General features: G+C 39.1%; 1 protein-coding gene across 1 annotated transcript in view; it reads left to right on the top strand.

The window, feature by feature from the left end:
- Window positions 1–2,725: 2,725 nt before the first annotated feature.
- Window positions 2,726–20,051, top strand: part of LOC122794700 (putative inactive cytochrome P450 2G1) — a 248,361-nt gene continuing 231,035 nt past the window's right edge. The window contains exons 1-2 of the mRNA XM_044063373.1: window positions 2,726–2,769; window positions 3,375–3,562. Of these exons, the coding sequence (XP_043919308.1) occupies window positions 2,726–2,769; window positions 3,375–3,562 (232 nt within the window). The remainder of the gene's footprint in view (window positions 2,770–3,374; window positions 3,563–20,051) is intronic.

Below are 20,051 nucleotides of genomic sequence, written 5' to 3'. Positions count from 1 at the left end.
GAAATGGAGGAAAGAGAACATTATGTGACTGAAATTGGCCTGGTGACAGCTTTGAACCATACTATGAGTTGAGCAATACATTTTCAGGCCATTACTTTTGCATTCTACAGCTATTACAACTTTACACTTGACTTCAGTGAAGTTAGAACAGACATCCAATGAATACAGCCCTACTACAAATATAAAGACAGATTTATTTAGGAAAAAGCAATGCTGCTTAACACTTTATTGGTACTGTTGTTAATTATCTGTGATGTCTACACACAATATCTGCCCATAAAGTGGGCTATCTCACCCATATACCTTTTGTTCCTGGAGTGGGAGTAAAAGTGAGCATTATGTGACTGAAATTGGCCTGAAGACAGCCTTGACCCATACTATGAGTTGAGCAATACATTTTGCAGGCCATTACTTTTGTATTCTACAATTATTACAGTTTTACATTTGACTGCAGAAACCTTACCATACACATACAATGCACAGAGCTCTAGTGCAATTATGTTATGACACCACAATCTTGCTGTACACCTTTTTGCTTACAGTTATTGGGATTGTTTAGAGTTTATTGCAATACAGTTGTTTTTGTTCATTTATTGCACTACACTTTTAATTGCCCATTTATTGCACTACAGTTTTTATTGTTTATTCTTTATTGCAGTACAGTTTTTTTATTCTTTATTGCATATTGCACTACAGTTACCATAATGTATCCATACTTATCACACCCATGGCACAGCCTGGCCAGGTGCCTGGCATGGGACTAAGTATTGCAAGCCCTCTCAGCTGCAGATATTGGGAGAGAAGCACACCATTATGCATACCAGTTTTGCACAGATTCAGCTTGCATTTTAGTAAAATAGTGGAAGAAATATTTACATGTGCCTGGGGCATGCCCAGCCCTGGCCTCTTGGACCCCAGTGTCCAAAGTTCCCCTCTTTCTACTCTTCAGTTCATCACTGACACTACTCACCAGTGTGGGGATACCAATAGCACTGGTAAGGTTTCTGTCCAACTGATCCCAGGCCTCAGCCTTACATTCTGAGCCCCGGTAATCATCCTGCAGTAGCCTAGGGTCATAATTGCATATCAGGAGCCCAACAAAAACCCTGGACTCCTGGACACCCCATCTCTGTGCCCGAAAGCTCATACCCTCTTCAAAACCACCTGGCATACTGACATTTAGAAAGACTCAAACAAATGTTGCAAAATTCCCACCTAATGTCCTTTATATAGGCTGTTTTTCTACCCTTACACTTCATTCAGCAACATTCAAAAAAGCACCCCGATGCTTAGCATCATGCAAACCAGTTAAGTGGAGCTGAGCATTGCAAAAACTCGCACAACCAAGGTTTTAGTGAAGCTTAGCAATGCGCAAACAATAGTAGCCATTAATCATGTTTAAGCAGTGCTTAGCACCTCACAGCTCTTCGAAATGTAAAAGTTATGTTTTTAAATTACACAAAAATTTAGATTACATTAAACAAATGGCATGCCTGCTAGAGACTCAAACCCAGGACCTACAAAGTTTTAGGCCATCACTCTACCCTTTTAGCTATGTGGATAGCATGCAAAGTAGTATACCTTCACATATACTACTAAGCTACCAGGGCATGCAGTGCAAACAGGCTTAACCTGTTTAAACATAAGCAGAAATAAATAATTAATTATATCCAGTTTCTATTTTTGGATGTCTGGCAGGTGTCAGCTGTCTATGTATAACCACGGCTTGGCATTGCTGTGCTCTGCACTGCCCTGTGCAGACATTTAAAAAAATATATAAAAAAAAACTAAAAAAAAACAGATAGCATAATTAATTACATCTGGTTTCTATTTTTAGATGTGTGGCAGGTGTCAGCTTCTGTGTGTAAGCATGGCTTGGCATTGGTGCGCTCAGCTGCATGCCGAGCAAACATGAATTAAATAAAAAATAAATAAGTAATGGTACCCAAATTGGATAAGACTGGGTTTCAAATATGAACACATCTGAATAATAATCCTAGCTTTTTCTAAATCTAAATAATATAATATTAAATCATGCTCTGCTGGAATGGAAAAAAATAAATATATATAACATTATAAAAAAATCTTTTTAGATCATTATATATATATAATATATAAACAAAACTTCCCACTCATAATCAACTTAACTCTACAAGATATATACCCATATCTGAATTTTTCTGCTCATGAACTAAGATAAGAAATGAATCCTAAAATCATATCTAGTATGATGATGAGAGAGGCAGATTTAAAGAATTATCTTCTTACTACTTTTTAACATAGCTACAAATTGGTTGAACCCATCTCAAACTTCCTGGGACACTTTTTAATCTCTAGTGATAAAAACATATATAGCCCACAAATATATATATCAATAAAAAGTAAAAACATTCAAATAATCTGAGAGATTTGGGAAACAAATTTTATTATATATATTAGCTTAATCGATCGATCAAAAGTCCATTTTTATTTATATCTAATTTCTCTATTGAATGTTTGTATTAACAAGTGAAAATAATAAAGAACTATTATTGAAAAAAAAAAATCAACAAAAATTACAAATTATAACACAAGCTATTAATTCACAGCAAATTTCAACATCAGCAAGGAACATTACAGGGAGCTTCACCATGTACATAAGATCTGATCAGCCTCAACACTTCTGCCTACACAGATTCAATATCACTGTTACTATGCTCTCACTCGTCAGCACCCCATGATTAATATGCATGGTGTGCTACCGAGGAGGAACCATGGCCGTGTACATGGGTACATTCCATGTAGCCTCTACACAGAGCCTACACGGATCTTATTGAATCCTAGGGTAGATTTTTCTTGACCTGTGACTCTGGGATACCAACTTCAAAATATCTCTGGCATAGCTTTTTGGATTTTGGACATCTTATTCTCACTATTACAAATTTAGTTAATAATGAAGCCCTTGATTGGCTCTGGTAGTGCTCATTGGAAAAATTAGAAGCTTGTGAGTGAAGGAATTTAATTTACTTCCTTGATTATAGGAATAAGTTAATGCAGTGCAACAGAAAAAACTAGAGAGTCTATTAGTAGTGAAAGTGCTTGTTCCTCTACCTTCGGAAATAAAAGTTTAACACTTAAGGGTTTGAGTTTTGTACTTCTTAGGTCTGTTAACTTAGTTTCTATCATCAGTGCTCGTGTCAGTGCCTAGACAGGTTTAACTTTGCATGAGCACTCTTTGATAGTTTGTGCTGCTGATGTTTCTGTGTGTAACTGTGAACTCAGTGTACACGAAATTGCTTCAGTGAAGGCTGACTTCATGCAGGGTGATGACCAATTCAAACTTGCAAATATATATCTGATAAAAAGAGTTCATAATATGTTGTTTGTCATTACAGTAGCATATGCTATGACCTATCATTTATCTATTTTGCTTTTCCTCAGCAAAAAGATAAACCTGGCAGTGAATTTTTCCAGGAAAACTTAATTGCATCAACACTTAACCTGTTTTTTGCTGGAACAGAAACAACTGCCACTACGATCCGTTATGGAGTCCTTCTTCTGTTAAAATATCCTCATATTCAGGGTAAGTAAATAATGTTTGGTCATAAGAAAAATGATAATGATAAATGATAAACATTTTTACAATCAATGCAGAGTTATATGTTTCCAGTGTTACATAAATGTTATATCTTGGAGAGAACATCATACCAGCTCCAACAGCATTAATATGTGATCCAGAACAGAGCTGGATCATGGTCAAATGAAGTGGACCAGGCACCCCACCCACCATACCAATATCCCATTACTTGGCTAGCTCTCCCCACTTACCATAAGGCACTGTTCAAACTAGTCAGTGTGCATAACATTTTCTTGTTTATGTTTATAATGATCAGAGATTTAGATTTCATTTAAATTTTGGTTTTAAATTTCACAATGAAAGCAATAACAGCCTTCTACTAAACAAAAACAAAAATGCTTGCATTGAAAACACTTTTTCCCTTGAAAGTCACATTTATTGAAAGTGCTTCTAGCAACTCATTAAACTACAAGAGATATGTTTGAATTCATAGTCAAACAGCATATAGCAAAATACTAATTAGCAGCTATGTGAAGGGTTCAAGGATTCAAAAGACAGTGCATAATGAATTTGCTAGCAGCCTGGAATAGCTCACTGGACTCAAATGTTTCTTTTAGGGGCAGCCCTCAAGCACTCTCTGGTGACGTAACTTGGTTAGAGTCATACAGTAGACAAAGGAAGACTAAGGTATTCAAATCGTCACTACAGGAAGCCACCATACCTCTCAACCTCTTCACACAAGAAATCTGGACAAAGCCAAAAATAATGGGGGGTACAAAGACCAAAAAATAGGGAGAAATGTTAAATATTGCTCTTATAAACTTAGAAGTTGCTAGAATAAAATGATTTGTATTACCATGAATTTTCTGTAGGAACTAGTCAGAATTTGGTGACTTAACCAGAGATCTGTAGTGCCTCTGAACTAAAATCCAAGGCATCTGCTGCAAAAAACTGTAAAAAGTATATAAAGCCTGTATTGCACTTTTTTATTTTTATTTTATTTATTTTATTTTACGTTTGTTTACTGGGACACAGGTCCATTTTCAGCGGAGGCCCGGGGAGAAAAGCTCCAAAATACTAAGCACAGAAATACAATACAACGTTATATAATATAATATAATACAATACAATATAATACATGGGAGAAAAGTGGGAATAGCATACATATCAGAAAGTGACAAACAATAAAAGTTGGCAATTCATAAAGTACATAAATCAGATTAGCAAAAACATTTTTTTTTGAAACATGAATACAGGAATAGGAATAGTTGATGTAAAGGATAGAGTTAGGTAAGAATAAAGTTTCAAAAAATCACCAAAAGAGCCGGTCCAGTAGAAATAAAACCAAATAACCAAAAACCAGACAATGGAAGCACTGTACGTAGAAACGTTTTAATCACAAGCATGTAGAATAAGCTGACACAGCCACACCCAAACAGGGTGCCATCATTTTTTCCTCACTGCCTTATATACTGCCTTATATAGCATAGGCTAGATTCAGACTTGCTGAATCTAGACTGTTTGGTATCACTGTGCTCTAAACCATCCATCTTACATTAAGAGGGCCTTCCTGCATCCTTGTGGCAGAAGTGCATAGCTCAGGTTTCATTTGAGTTGGGGATTTCTGGAAAAGATTCAGTTTGGGCTTTCTCATTAGTAGTCTGTCTTACAACTGCTGAATTTCACTTCTATTTAAGCCTCGTGTTTGTCATAGCTGCGCATCGTACAGCAGAGGTTAGTTCTGCCCTGTATAGATGCAAATGCCTGGAAACTTACATTTTCCCTAGACATCTATCAGTAGAACCCTCCCAAGACCCTGTTGCTCTGCAGGCATCTCAACTGCACACTGAGCAGCAACACCACAGCTCTTCACCCTAAACCATCAACAGAATAAGCCCCTCTGTTATTCCTACATCATAAACTGATCTAACTTACCCACTCCCCAGCAGTACTATGGTATAAATCTGCCATTATGGATGGTCAGTTTCCCACCATTTCTCTGGCCAGCTTGATTTACCTGGGCATCCTGAGGCAATGTAGTAGTTGCCGCATGTATACTTACAACCACTTAGTCCTGAAACAAATACCGTATGTGAGAGATGTAATTAAACTATCAATCTGAAAACAATCGTCTCATGTAACAAAAAACAAGACATCATACAGGTTGTCTTCTCATGCACCTCACCTCTCATGCAAGTTCAAGACACAGGATATAATCCCATATATGTTGAGGTACTCATGAGAAGCCCATCAAAAGATCAGAGACCTCCCAAGAGCAAATTATCTGCACACACCTCAACATGTATAGAAACTACTGCACATAACAACTCACATATCAGTGTCTCACCAAATAAGCCCCTTAGGCAAAATACCTCAAAACCTAATGTCTTGGTCATAGGAGACTCCATAGTGAGACACATAGATGTCCCCCTCACCAGGCTGGACAAGGATAAGGTCATGGTTATCTCCCTATCTGGTGCCAGGATCCATCAAATCATGCATGCTCTAAGGTCACTCAACAACATGTACCATTATGACTCTGTCATAGTCCATGTTAGGGTGAATGACTTGAGATGTACCTCCCTGAGCTATATGAAGAGACACATGACTGAACTCTCAGATTATGTGTCCCAGGCAGGTATGACCCTATCCCTAAGCAGCATTCTACCTTTACCCAGGATGATACCACAATACAGACAAAAAATGATTGACTTCAGCAACTGGCTTAGCTTCTGGAGTCAGTCCAGGGAGATCCAGTATTTGTCAGCCTGGGAAGACATGGTTGACCGGTCACACTGCTTTGCCAGAGATGGTCTGCACTTATCTCCCCTAGGCTTTCGGATACTGGCTAATGTGCTTGCCTCTCCCATAGTGCCTTTTTAGGCAATATCAAAATGATAAAATTTCTGACATAGCAAAATCCACTCAAGACAATTTCTAGGTTCTGCTGTTTAATGTTAGGAGTCTAAACAAGAAACTGCACTCCCTGGAAGCACTCTTCACCTTGGAAGATGTTGATGTCTGTGCAGTCACTGAAATATGGTTCAAGACCACGGAGAGCACCCCAGCTGTGCAAGGCTACAATGCCTTCCACATATTCAGACGTCAGAATGAGCATGAAAGAACCAAAGGTGGAGGTCTATCCATCTTCATTAAAGCCAAGTACACCTCAAGACTGGTCAAACAGTACGACTCTCTCTAACTATTCCATGCCCAATTAACTATAGGCAAAACACCCTACCACATCATTGCTAGTTATATGTCCCTCCATGAACCAAGAAAAGCACAATGCCTACCTGGACTTACTGGTGTCACTTGCCATATAGCCCAACACTTTAGTCATGGGAGATTTAAATTATCCCTCCATCGAGTGGGTAACATACACAAGCTCAAACAAACTCACACAGAGGTTTCTGGACTTTGTCAATGGAACAGACAGTCTGCATCCTCACAAGGGGCTCTAATATCCTTGACATAGTACTTACCAACATGGGGGTCACTGCATGTGTGATGCCCTCCCTGGTAAGGTTGGACCTTAAATCAGTCTTGTTCAAAGTAACTATTGGACCCCACATCCTCAAAGGAGCAAAAAACTAAGGAACTTCTCCAAAGCAAACTACAGCCTACTAAGTGATGGTATAAAAAGTTTTATACCCCCTGCAATCACAGGCAATAATGACTCCTATCCAGAGATGTAAACAAATGCATTGTATAGTCATCTTAGCAACTGTATAGACTTGGCTGCACCTAACCAGATTAAAACCAGGCCCTTCCAGAAAAACAAGCCTCCTTGGTGGACATCTAGTGTAAACAGATTGTATAACAAAAGGAAGAAACTGATGTCTAAGAACAAGAGGCAACTGCCCCTGCAGAGTAAGAATTTCCCCCACAGATTGAAAAAGCAAATCAGAAGTCTTGTAAAGTCATCTAAAGCTAATTATGAAGCTAAAATAGCATCCCTAGCCAAAGACAATCATAAGGCATTCTTTAAATACATCTAAAATCTAAAAGGGAGTGCCCAGCTATGTGCCAAATTGATAGCAGATGGTACAATTCACCCTGTACTAGAAGAAATTGCCAAATTGCTAGCTGACTTATTTGGCACAAACTTCACCCCCCCATCCTCACCAGCCATACCCCAAAGCATACCTGACTAGTTCTCTACCTAGTATCTCTAGAGATCAAGTCATATCTGCACTCTCCAACGCCAACAACATGGCATCACTGGGACCAGATAACATCACAGTTTGCTTATTAAGCAATCTAAAACAGGACCTAGCTGACCCACTTGCTGTTGTCTTTAACCATAGCCTGAGAACTGGCTTTGTACCAGCAGAATGGAGAACAGCAACAGTAATCCACTTGCATAAAGGGGGGTTATCAACCAATGCTGGGAAATATAGGCCCATAAGTCTAACCAGCCTCATCTGCAAGGCCATGGAAAGGATCATCATGGACCTTATCAACAAGGACATAGGCAACCTTCAAACTCTAGACCAACCCAGTTTGGCTTTGTTGAGGGTAGATTGTGCTTAATGAACCTGGGAGACTTCTTTGAGAAAGTCACCAAAGCCCTGGATGAAGGTAAGACAGTGCATACTGCCTATCTGGACCTAGCCAAAGCCATTGACACAATCCTCCACTCGGGTATCATTGAAAAACTCTCCCAGCTAGGTATTAACCCTTACATCACTAGATGGCTAGCTAACTGGCTCACCAACAGAACTCATACTATCAAAGTTTGTGGCTCCACCTCTACCAATAGACCCGTCACTAGTGGTGTACCACAAGGATCTGTACTGAGCCCTTTACTATTTGGAATCTATTTCTCAGCAGTCCAGGCTGAAGTAGATGGCCTCTGGCTTACTAAGTTCGATGATGAATGTAAACTAGGTGCAATCATTGAGTCACCCCACTGATGTTAACATATTACAGGAGGGGCTAACACAAAGAAATGAGTGATGCCAAAGTCACGGTCTAAAATTAATGCAAAAAAGTGCACTATTATCCCATTTGGCAGAACAGAATTTCCCCACTAATTACAATATTGATAGCATTCATCTAAGTTCAAAGCCAGTGGTGCAAGATCTGGGAACACAGGTCGACTGCAATCTGAACTTTGACCACCAAGTTTCCACCGTGGTAAGAAAAGCCTTCCACATTGCGCATCTCATAAGTAAAGACATCACATCTAGGTCTAAAGATATTATAACTCCACTTTACTTGACCCTAATCAGACCATTAATAGAGTACAATGCTTTCTTCTGCATGTATCTCACAAGACGCATGCAGCAACCGGAGAAATCATAGAGGTTTCTCACTAAGAAGATATAGGGCCTCCAAACCATGATTTATGTGGATAGACTGAAAGCCCTGTCACTACTCTGTATTGTATGGGCTGCTGAAAAGCAACTTGTACCTGGCCTACAGGGCAGTCTGTGACCCTGCCCTGATGGATACGCTGCACATCCACAAGTCAAACGGCACTAGAGCCACTCTCTCTAGGGGTCTCAACCTAGCCTGTGATATTAACAGAACATGCTGCTGCTCTGGAATAAACTTCCAGTTCATGTGAAGCAGCTCCTCAATGAGCCTATTCAAGCGCAACTTCAAGAAATGGATAGGTGACCGCAAATTCACCCCAGGGGTGGCGCCCGTGTCCCTTATGGACAGGGGTAGCGGGTGCTGATCTGTAAAGTGCATCCATCTAACCAAGGGCAATTGGGGCAACCCAGGATTAATGTGGCTATGCTTATAAAGGCTCTACAGCCACTAGCCTAGTAATCTCCTATGAACTTATGAACCTATATGAAGTCTGAAACTCAAATGTCAGTCACTGAGTTACAGCCTACAGTCACAGGCTTACAACAACAACAAAAACAACAACAATCCTCATTGATTTGTCATTAAACCACACATTTTAACAGGAGGATCCCAAAAATATGAGGCATAAATGTGGACATACTGTGAAAATCTGGACAGCTGAGAAGTATAGAGCAGCTCATTAGCAGCTTATAGCCTTACACATCTGCACTAAATGCCAGAAAAAACACTGTTCTAGCTCAATACAGTGCAGTGCTTTTCATGCTCATGCTGGCAAAAAAACTAAATTAAATATTTATTCATCTTTAAAATATTAGCATTAAACTGTTGACTTCACACTGTCCAGTGTATTCACAACCAAATAACAGTCAGTATCTGACATTTAACAAAACAAAGAAACAAAGTCAACAGTTAACAAGAGAAGGGAAATCAAGGATCCAGCCAAAGAACGTGGCCAACATATCGATTATCTTTTTTGCTACAACTACCCCGGGTTGTAGGAACCAAGTATCTACATGCACACATAGATGTGATAATCAGTCGCAGCCATATAACTGCATACATCAAATGAATGAACATACACATAAACAATAACCTAGAAATGCATTTCAGCCTGCCAAACATTTGATGCAATCCACTGCGTCCCCCATGCCATCTCAGTTCAAAAATCAGTGAAAGACCCAAAATCAGGAACAGATTTTAAATATAGCTCTTGTATACCTAGTACATTGTTAGTACAACAGGTTTTGAGTTAGCAAGCATTTTTTGAAGGATGTGATGTCTAAAACTCATATGTTTGTTATTTCTTAATAACTGCAGTTCACAGCACTTTAACAGCCAAACATAGTTTAAACTATGTTTATTTGCTAGCCATCTACTGTGTTTTTTTTTCATTATCATTTATGTGGCTTCAAGTTCTTATTTTATGTAAATTTTGCTTTGCCTATTCACTTTTTTCCCATGAAGGGATTCTCCTACCATGTAATATACTGCAAACCTTTTTACTGCCCCTAACATTGCCGAATATCACCATTTTTTTATCTGTTCTTCATAAAACTTTTTCCCTGGCAACGTTCTGAGGATTTCAGTCTCTGAATAATGGCAGACTTGAATTTCAGACTTCATATTCTTCAAAACAAAAAAGACACTAACTATACATCTGTCCCTAATTTTGGCTCTTTGTCCCCTCATTCCATTTGGTTCTTCTCCTGATTCCTGTGCTGAGATTAAATGTGACAGGATAAGAGGAAGAGGCTTACAACAACAACAAAAACAGCAATAACATTGTGGCTAAAAGTATTTTCTCTTACTGGTCTTCTGAACTGATTGTTGGCTTGCTGGAATACTGATCGTAGTTACTGGTGCTGTAGGTCTTGGTTTATCACTAACATCCAAAGTGGGACCAAGTTTTAAAAAGAAGCAGTGTAGGAGAATGTTTAGGCAGACAGACAATGAGGCTGATTTCCATTCAGAAATGGACAGACGCCTGATGAAATAATTAGCTATTACAGCAGTGATGTCAGGTGTCTGCACATTTCCAAGTATAACTTGTGTCGCTACTGATTCACAGCAGCCACAAATGGATTTTTGCAGAAAAGTGAAGTTCATTTTACTTTGCTTTATCGCTGCAGACTCTGCACTAAAGAAGCATGACAGGATAAATTGACTTGGTGCTGATCTGGCAGTCCGCTGAGCAAATGTAACTGTGTTCAGTGTTACTTTCCATAACTATATATATATAAATATTAACAGCAGCAGTTTTATAGATGCACAATCACTTTGGGGTAGCATCTCAATGTGATTGTGCATCTGTAACTGCTTTTGGAAAGATACAGATATAATTGTGTTTTACTTAATGGTGCTTGCTGTAGGTGCCAAGCCACTCAGAACAATGGTCACCCTGTAGGCATGAGTGAATTAAATGGTGATGCTTAAGGGGCACCTAGGTAGTACAGGACCCTTCCTATGTTGCTTGTGCTGTATCTGACCCTGATCCAGACTCCATTTATAGCAATAAAATGAGCAGTTCTGGTAACAAAGATGGAACTGAGTTAAGCTGGTTTGTGCAGTCTGCATAACAAAAGTGCACACAAAGTAAACTTTTGCACTAGTTGTACCCCTTCAGCAGTGTAACTAAAAATAATGTAGCATAGGGACTGGATACACAAAACACTACACCCCATTTTTCTTACCCAAAGAACTGCACCTGCAATTTTATACACAAATATTGATTTACAAAGGCCTGGATATAAAAATATAGAACTTTACATATATTTGACTTGTGCAGCATTAATATGTAATAAGACAGCATTTACAACCTAAAGTCCTGAGTGTGACTTTTTATCTTGGAATGGTCTGGGTAGATTATTGGTTCATCAGTAAACCAGAGATCATTCTTATCATTCTGGAGAAGTGAATTTCATTACAGTCTAACAAAAGGGTACCCATCTGATTGTCAAGGGACTTGAATGTTGAATGGCTAAAGACTGAGCCAATAACATTAAATTAAGGCACAGAGGTGAACAAGGACTGCTTTAGCTGTTATTGTTAAACAATTGGGATCAGAGAAGTGGCCTTTTCCCCTATGTGGTGTGTTATTAGGGGGTCTATATTAGAACACCGAACATTCAAAATGTCGAGTAATATTGAACCCTAGCAATTGAAAAAAAAAACATCGAACATTCTGAACAGCGAATTTTTTTCCTAGGGAAAAAATTTGCTGTTCCAAAACACATACACACAACACAAGCACACCAAACAAACAGCAATCCACACACATACACCTAAACTCTTACACCTAACCCTACACTAAACTATAAATACACCACTAACTATCCACTTACCTTAACCCAAACCCTAAGGTCCATCACTATCGCACAGTCACCTCACCCGCACCCTAACCCACATGTCCACACAATCGCACACTTACCTCACGCATGCCCTAACCCTAACTCACCTAACCCGCCCTAACCCACACGTCCACACAATCGCACACTTACCTGAACCCGATCCGTAGCTTTCCACCAGAGCACTGAAAATACCGAAGCAACAGAAATGGACAACTGAATTCTTTCCCTAGGAAAGAATTCGGTTTCCTGTTACTTCGATATTTTCAGTGTTCGCTGAAAATGGGTCGATATTAGAACACTCGAAAATGTTCGGTGTTCTAATACAGACCCTTATTAGGGTTAGTATATATAATTAACAAGGAGTGTGGGAGTGCAGGCGGCTACACCTCCCACTGCAAAAAAAGTTGGTTTTGCTGTTTTGTTTCAATTCACTGTTTTGGTCGTCAATGTTATTGGCTCGATCTTTAGCTGTCTAACATTGTGACCATTTGGCAATCAGTGGAGAATCCCTAAAATGATCTCTCAGACAAGTAGGGCTTATGTAAGGTGCTAACAAGTAAATCTGATATATTAAAGAATGTCTCTTTCCTCTCAATAAGTGCAAGGTACGGATTTCTCACCTGCAAATTCCACATATATGCCTGATGTCACTTGTAACAAATGTCGGAACTTCCATACTTCACAATGTATCTTCCTTCTCTGTTTCAAGTTTCACAGACTGACATACTTTCTGTGAATCTAGCTCTTATTTTATCTCTTTGCTTCCTTACAGATAAAGAATTAACATTCCCAGAATGAGATCTTAGAAAAGTCCTCATTTCATCCTGGGTTCCATTTAGAGCCGTAACTAGAGTTCAGCACACGTTTTTTGCCTCCAGGTGCAGAACGTCTTATATTGGTATTTTTTATCAAAATGCTGCTAATGACTACATGTTTTTGGATTTTTGTCATTTAAAGTATAGTAGAAGCATCTCAAATGTGGCTCTTTGAGCTTGTGATATAAACATTTCTGTAGGCTGCAAATCTTTCATCATCTGACATTTATGTTTAAAAAAAACAGCTTGATGTTTTTGTTTCAGTAGTTTCACATTTCATTTTCCTCATCTCTTCCTCAAATTAATTTATTTACTTGCGGTGGTGGTGCTGCGGTAGCATTGTCGCCTCACCGTTAGAGGCTGTCTGGTTCAATTCACAGCTAGAGCGTCTTCTGCGTGGAGACATGCGTGAATGGGCGTACCTTCGTTGAAGGTTGTGCATCAGGGCTGGTAACTCAGCACGTAAAAATCAACTACCAATCATTAGCAGACCGGAGTTCCGCTGTGGTGACCCCTAACCGGGAAAAGCCGAAAGACACAAACAAACTTGCAATTGTTAACTGGGATAGTCAGACCAGGTAAGGGCCATTTTCAGTAGAGTCTCAGGGAGAATATCTCCAGAACACACACTGCTAAGTGTGAAGTGAACTTCGGAGGACAAATAACTGTATCATGCTTTCAGATATTACAGAAGAGAGTATATAGTGCCTGGAAATTAAATATAAGTAGAATAGTCGCACCTAGTATGGGAATGATTTAATTATTTAAAGTAGGGAGTAGGCCTAAGGATAGAACAGGTATAGGACAGAAAAGTGTAACATAAGGTTGTGCTACGAAGAAGTGGGGAAGGAAAGAATGTTTTGGAAGTGCCAGTCAGAGGGATACAGTGGGATCCAAGAGAATATCAAAAGCAAACTATGATATAAAAGAGAACAGATAGAGATAAGTGGATGGAGATTAAGGAAGTAAAGAATCTTAAGAAGGAAAGAGATACAAGAGACATCAAATTACTTCATACATTTATATGTCCATTTTTGATAAAGGCAGGCTTTCAATGCATTTAGGTTGGAGATGATTCTTTGCTAACAGAGAAGAGTGTTTCTGAGCATGGCCTTCACCACTAAATACAGAGAACTTTTATTTATTTATTTATTTATTTATTTATTTATTTATTTATTTATTTATTTATTTATGTAGTCTGATTATGCGCTGGGACTCAGACCTAAGATTACACCTCAGCATATACCATCGCAAACATCAGCATAAGGCTGGGCAGACTGTAGCAAGTATAGGATTTGGTAAACTAGTTTAGCTGGTGAGCCACAGTGTAGCAGGCAGGCTGTGTCCATGACATTTTGGTAAGTGTTATGCATTGGTGGGTCTTATTCTGAAGGTTAGGAGCAAACTCCACAATAATGAATTATTGCTCAGTTTGCATGAGCTGTGGAGGCTGCAGGTTAGTAAAGGTGGTATTTGCATCTAACAAACTGGGGATTAGATAAAATGTGGGTGTTGAGATATGCATAAACCTATCAAAAAAAGGCTGACTGTACATAATGTATCATCAGATTTTTATAGCATTGCTTATACATATTTTATTTTTTCCTAAACGCCTTTATTGAACTATCACTTGTGACATAGACAAATTTACAATCATATAAAAGTAATCAAACTATAATTAACATAACAAACATTATACTTCACATAGATTAGTACTAGGCTAACTGCCTTTACAAGCCTAGCCAATTATCCATTGTGAGACTCAAACTCTGTACCTTGTATTTATAAAGCAAACACCTTAACCATTAGGCCATCCTCCCACCATATGTTGCTAATATCATATAACCAAAGCAACATTACGTAAATTATTCAATTCCTGCTTTTTTCTTTTTTTTTAAACAAGAAAAATCTTTATTAAATCATCACTTACTACATAGGCAATCATACATTTATATAAATGAAAACAAACCACACTGACACTATCCTAGTTGCAAGCATTTTATGGTGAATTTCAGCTTCTGGTCTATGTAAATTCTAAGGGGCTTGGTGCTGTCAGTTACTTATTTGTCATGTTAACGAATTAATGCATACACAGAGCACTGGAGAGAGCTCAAGTGAGTCAGGTAATGGGGAATAGCACAGCTTTTGTTTGACTGGAACTGAGTAAAAGCTGTGTGTCAAATAGCTAGTATTTCTGCTGTCTTTCAGAATAGTAGGAACCGGGAGGTGGTTGGTGATCACTTGGATTTTGTTAGCAGCACCAGGAGAGGGTTGAATTATCAGAATATTGTGCAGGAAGTGCTGGATGGCAGTAGAATCACATATTATTAATAAATATATCAAAATCAGTAGAAGCCAAACATGGACTCATGGGACATAGATTCCTACATGTTTATGACTAGATCAATACCATCGATGTCTATGGGTTGAGTATGAGACAAGGTATCTGTCCAGCATACAAATATTTGTGTTCAGACAGGCAAATGTTAAACCACTTAAATGGATGAGGATGAAGAATATGTCCAGTTAGTAAACAGATGATGGGATGAGAAACTTGTTTTAGTGATTCAAAAAGATCTAAAAATACTGAGACATCTAGTTAATTATTGAGACAATCTCCATGAAATAGGAGTGCAGACTATACTCTTTTTCCTGGATGAAAGCCATGCTTTGTTGGGTACAGCAGTTTCTGGGATTCAAGATAAATCAGGAGCTGTATATGAATGCAGCACTTGAGAATTTGTAAGAATGGTGAGAGTAGGGCTTTGGGCTGATAATCTGAGAGCCTTTAGAGTTACATTCTTTCTGCACTGGAACAATAATGGAGCCCTTCCAGGACTCTGGAACATATCATGAGAGAGCAGTTGTTTAGTATAGAAACTTGGCAGCTGATGGCCTCTGTATTCAGTCATAGATAATCTGTGGGGAGATTATCCACTGTCAGTGATGCAGATTTAAGTTTAGATGATAGTTTTCTAACTGTTGCTGTAGGACCAGGTGAGACTTAAATGTTAAGCATATTCATGTGCTTTTCTGAAGGCTCATATGTCTGACAAATCTGAATGACTTTATTTAATGTTAAATTGCTGTCTCAAAGCAAAATCGTTCTCACTGCATCACTATTAACACCACAAACAAACCTGTCTTTTATCAACTCATCTCTCAGATCATGAACTCTGCACATTTTAGTCTTATTTCTCAAGGCGTTATATATTCTGCAAACGTTTCAGCAGGCTTCAGCAGGCTTTTGACCTCTTATGTAAAATAAGTCTCTTTCCATTCTAACATTTGTTTGGGTGTTACACATTCCTCTAAATTTGCATTTTAAGCACTCAGGGTCTTCCCGCATTTTAGCCAGTATCACAATGTGGCGGTCTTCCCACTCCCCTGCAAACACAGCAGGTGCATACATAAATGAGCACTCTCTTTCTATGGCTTCTGATCCAGCTAACTTAAGCAGAATAAATACCTTTGTACGTGCAACTTTGTCAGAAAAAGCAGTCTGTATGAAAATATCATACTCTTGCTAAAACAATCCTCTCATTTTCTGCAATATTGTTATCAAACACAAGTGGAGCGGGTCTGCAAAATCCTTCTGCCATGCCAACAAATTACTTTTAAACACAATGCAAACTTGTCCTTTGTAATTATGTATAAACATGCACACACACCAGGTACTTGTAATAATGTTCACATGCACAATAATCTCTATGAAAGAATGTACTTTGCAAAATAACTGTACTGTAATAATGCACACACTTGCCAACACTTTGCACACTTTGGATATTTCATATAGCTTTAGTTAATGCAAAAAAGTAGTACATTGCAAAAAAATACGGTCATTTTCCCTTTTTTATGCATTTTATGTAATTCAGACATTCTCCCGCATTCTCAAAAGCTTGCACGGCGTGCAAGTTCGGTGCAGGAGCCCAAGCAGGCAATATATCTGCAGTGCGATCCAGGAACAGCCTGCAGGGGCATGCACGAGCGCTCCTGCACTAATCTTGCATGGACGAAGCCATTGTATGCAAATCACACCATTTGCAGGAGAAATCCATGCAAATGAGGTGAATATGTGATCCAGGAAGCCTGCGACCATCCGTGCAGGTCTAGTGCAATCAGCAGAAATGTACTCGGTTAGTAACCGAGTACATGTCTGCAAATTCCAAAACGGAGCTATGACAGCCCCAAATAAAGGCTGCATATCATGTAGTAAGCATGCCAATGGCCAAGTATAAGGCCTTTGGCATTGCAAACAGTATAATTTAAAAAAATCATCTTTCAATTCCTATTAGCCGATGCCGGCAGTTTAAGCGTAGGGCAACGGCGCGCAAATGGGATCGGGGGGAAAATAACATAACGAACATAAATTAAGCATTCTAACCAAAATCAGTATTCCGCCATGCAAGTCAATGGCAGGCAGAATACACCATGGCCAGTGAGTAGTGGTTGCTAAGGGGGGAGGCCCAGTGTGAGACATGTAACTATGCATTAGCAGGCAATCCTATGCAAATGAAGGGAAGGATAGTGAATCCCAGTAATGTTAAATTGCTGTCTCGAAGCAAAATCGTTCTCACTGCATCATTATTAACACCACACACAAATCTGTCTTTTATCAACTCATCTCTCAGATCATGAAATCTGCACATTTTAGTCTTATTTCTCAAGTCGGTTATATATTCTCAAAAGTTTCGCCAGGCTTTTGACCTCTTATGTAAAATAAGTCTCTCCACTCTAACATTTGTTTGGGTGTTACACATTCCTCTAAATTTGCATTTTAAGCACTCAGGGTCTTCCTGCATTTTAGCCAGTATCACAATGTGGCGGTCTTCCCCCTCCCCTGCAAACACAGCAGGTGCATACATAAATGAGCACTCTCTTTATATGGCTTCTGATCCAGCTAAATTAAGCAGAATAAATAACTTTGTACGTGCGACTTTGTCAGAAAAAGCAGTCTGTATGAAAATATCATACTCTTGCTCAAACAATCCTCTCATTTTCTGCAATATTGTTATCAAACACAAGTGGAGCGGGTCTGAAAAATCCTTCTGCCATGCCAACAAATTACTTTTAAACACAATGCAAACTTGTCCTTTGTAATTATGTATAAACATGCACACACACCAGGTACTTGTAATAATGTTCACATGCACAATAATCTCTTTGAAAGACTGTACTTTGCAAAATAACTGTACTGTAATAATGCACACACTTGCCAACACTTTGCACACTTTGGATATTTCATATAGCTTTAGTTAATGCAAAAAAGTAGTACATTGCAAAAAAATACAGTCATTTTCCCTTTTTTTTATGCATTTTATGTAATTCAGACATTCCCCCGCATTCCAAAAGCTTGCACAGCGTGCAAGATCGGTGCAGGAGCCCAAGCAAGCAATATGTCCGCAGTGCGATCCAGGAACAGCCTGCAGGGACATGCACGAGCGCTCCTGCACTAATCTTGCATGGACGAAGCCATTGTATGCAAATCACACCATTTGCAGGAGAAATCCATGCAAATGAGGTGAATATGTGATCCAGGAAGCCTGCGACCATCCGTGCAGGTCTAGTGCAATCAGCAGAAATGTACTTGGTTAGTAACCGAGTACATGTCTGCAAATTCCAAAATGGAGCTATGACAGCCCCAAATAAAGGCTGCATATCATGTAGTAAGCATGCCAATGGCCAAGTATAAGGCCTTTGGCATTGCAAACAGTACAATTTAAAAAATCATCTTTCAATTCCTATTAGCCGATCCCGGCAGTTTAAGCATAGGGCAGTGGAGCACAAACGGGATCAGGGGAAAATAACATAACGAACATAAATTAAGCATTCTAACCAAAATCAGTATTCCGCCATGCAAGTCAATGGCAGGCAGAATACACCATGGCCAGTGAGTAGTGGTTGCTAAGGGGGGAGGCCCAGTGTGAGACATGTAACTATGCATTAGCAGGCAATCCTATTTATTTTTATTTTATTTATTTTACATTTGTTGACAGGGGTAGTCCAACTGGATACATGTCCATTTTCAGCGGAGGCCCAGGGAGAAAAGCTCCAAACTTCTTACAGCATACATACTACAAAATACTATTTAATAGATACATATAAAGCAGGATTTTTACAATTTCCAAATGGAATTACATTCATTAAAAAGATCATAACAGACCACCCTCCCAATCTCAAGAACCCCACTCAGCCTTCCTGAAGACATTGGAGGATATGAATGTATCACAAAATACCATCATACTGGGAGACTTCAACTACCCAAACATAGATTGGGTACATTATTCTAGCCCTAATACCCTAGCCCAAAGGTTCCTGGAATTCATAAATTCAAATGCACTGGAACAACTAGTCACCTCTCCCACTAGGGGAGATAATATACTAGACCTGATCATCACAAACATGGGGACAAAATGCTCCACACGGAAGTATACCCCACACTAGTAAGATCTGACCACAAACTAATCACCCTGGATATACATATCCCACCTCCACCCCCAGCACAAAAGACCACAGTGAAAAACTTCTCAAAAGCAGACTTCACTCTTCTTAAGACTGAGATGGTATCCTTTAAGCCCACTGTGCCAGTGGATACCACATCCCACAATGCCGAATCCTTCACAAATGCTTTCTATGGACATCTCCAAGAATGCATGGATCATGCAATCCCAAACAAATCCAAGTCCCTCTCCACCAAAGGTAAGCGTCCTGTCTGGTGGACCTCAGCCATAAACAAATTGTATAACAAAGAAGGAAGCTACTGCACGTCAGAGCAAAATCCCATGAAGGGAAGACATCTCTGATCAACATTAGCAGAAAACTACGTTCTCTCATAAAACATCCAAGGCCAACTTTGAGAGAAAAATCGCTAAGGACACTAAAGATAACCACAAAGCCTTCTTCAGCTATGTTAGAAACCTGGAGGAAATCCTCAGATATGCTCAGAGTTGGTTCACAACAACAAAAATACACTGAACCCACAGATATTGCCAACATTCTGGCTGACAG

This window comes from Protopterus annectens, chromosome 1.part0 (genome assembly GCF_019279795.1).
Source record: "Protopterus annectens isolate FY-2018-M chromosome 1.part0, PAN1.0, whole genome shotgun sequence".
Classification (NCBI taxonomy): domain Eukaryota; kingdom Metazoa; phylum Chordata; order Ceratodontiformes; family Protopteridae; genus Protopterus; species Protopterus annectens.
The sequence above is the reverse complement of the archived record's forward strand: the minus strand, read 5'-3'. Positions and strand labels throughout refer to the sequence as shown.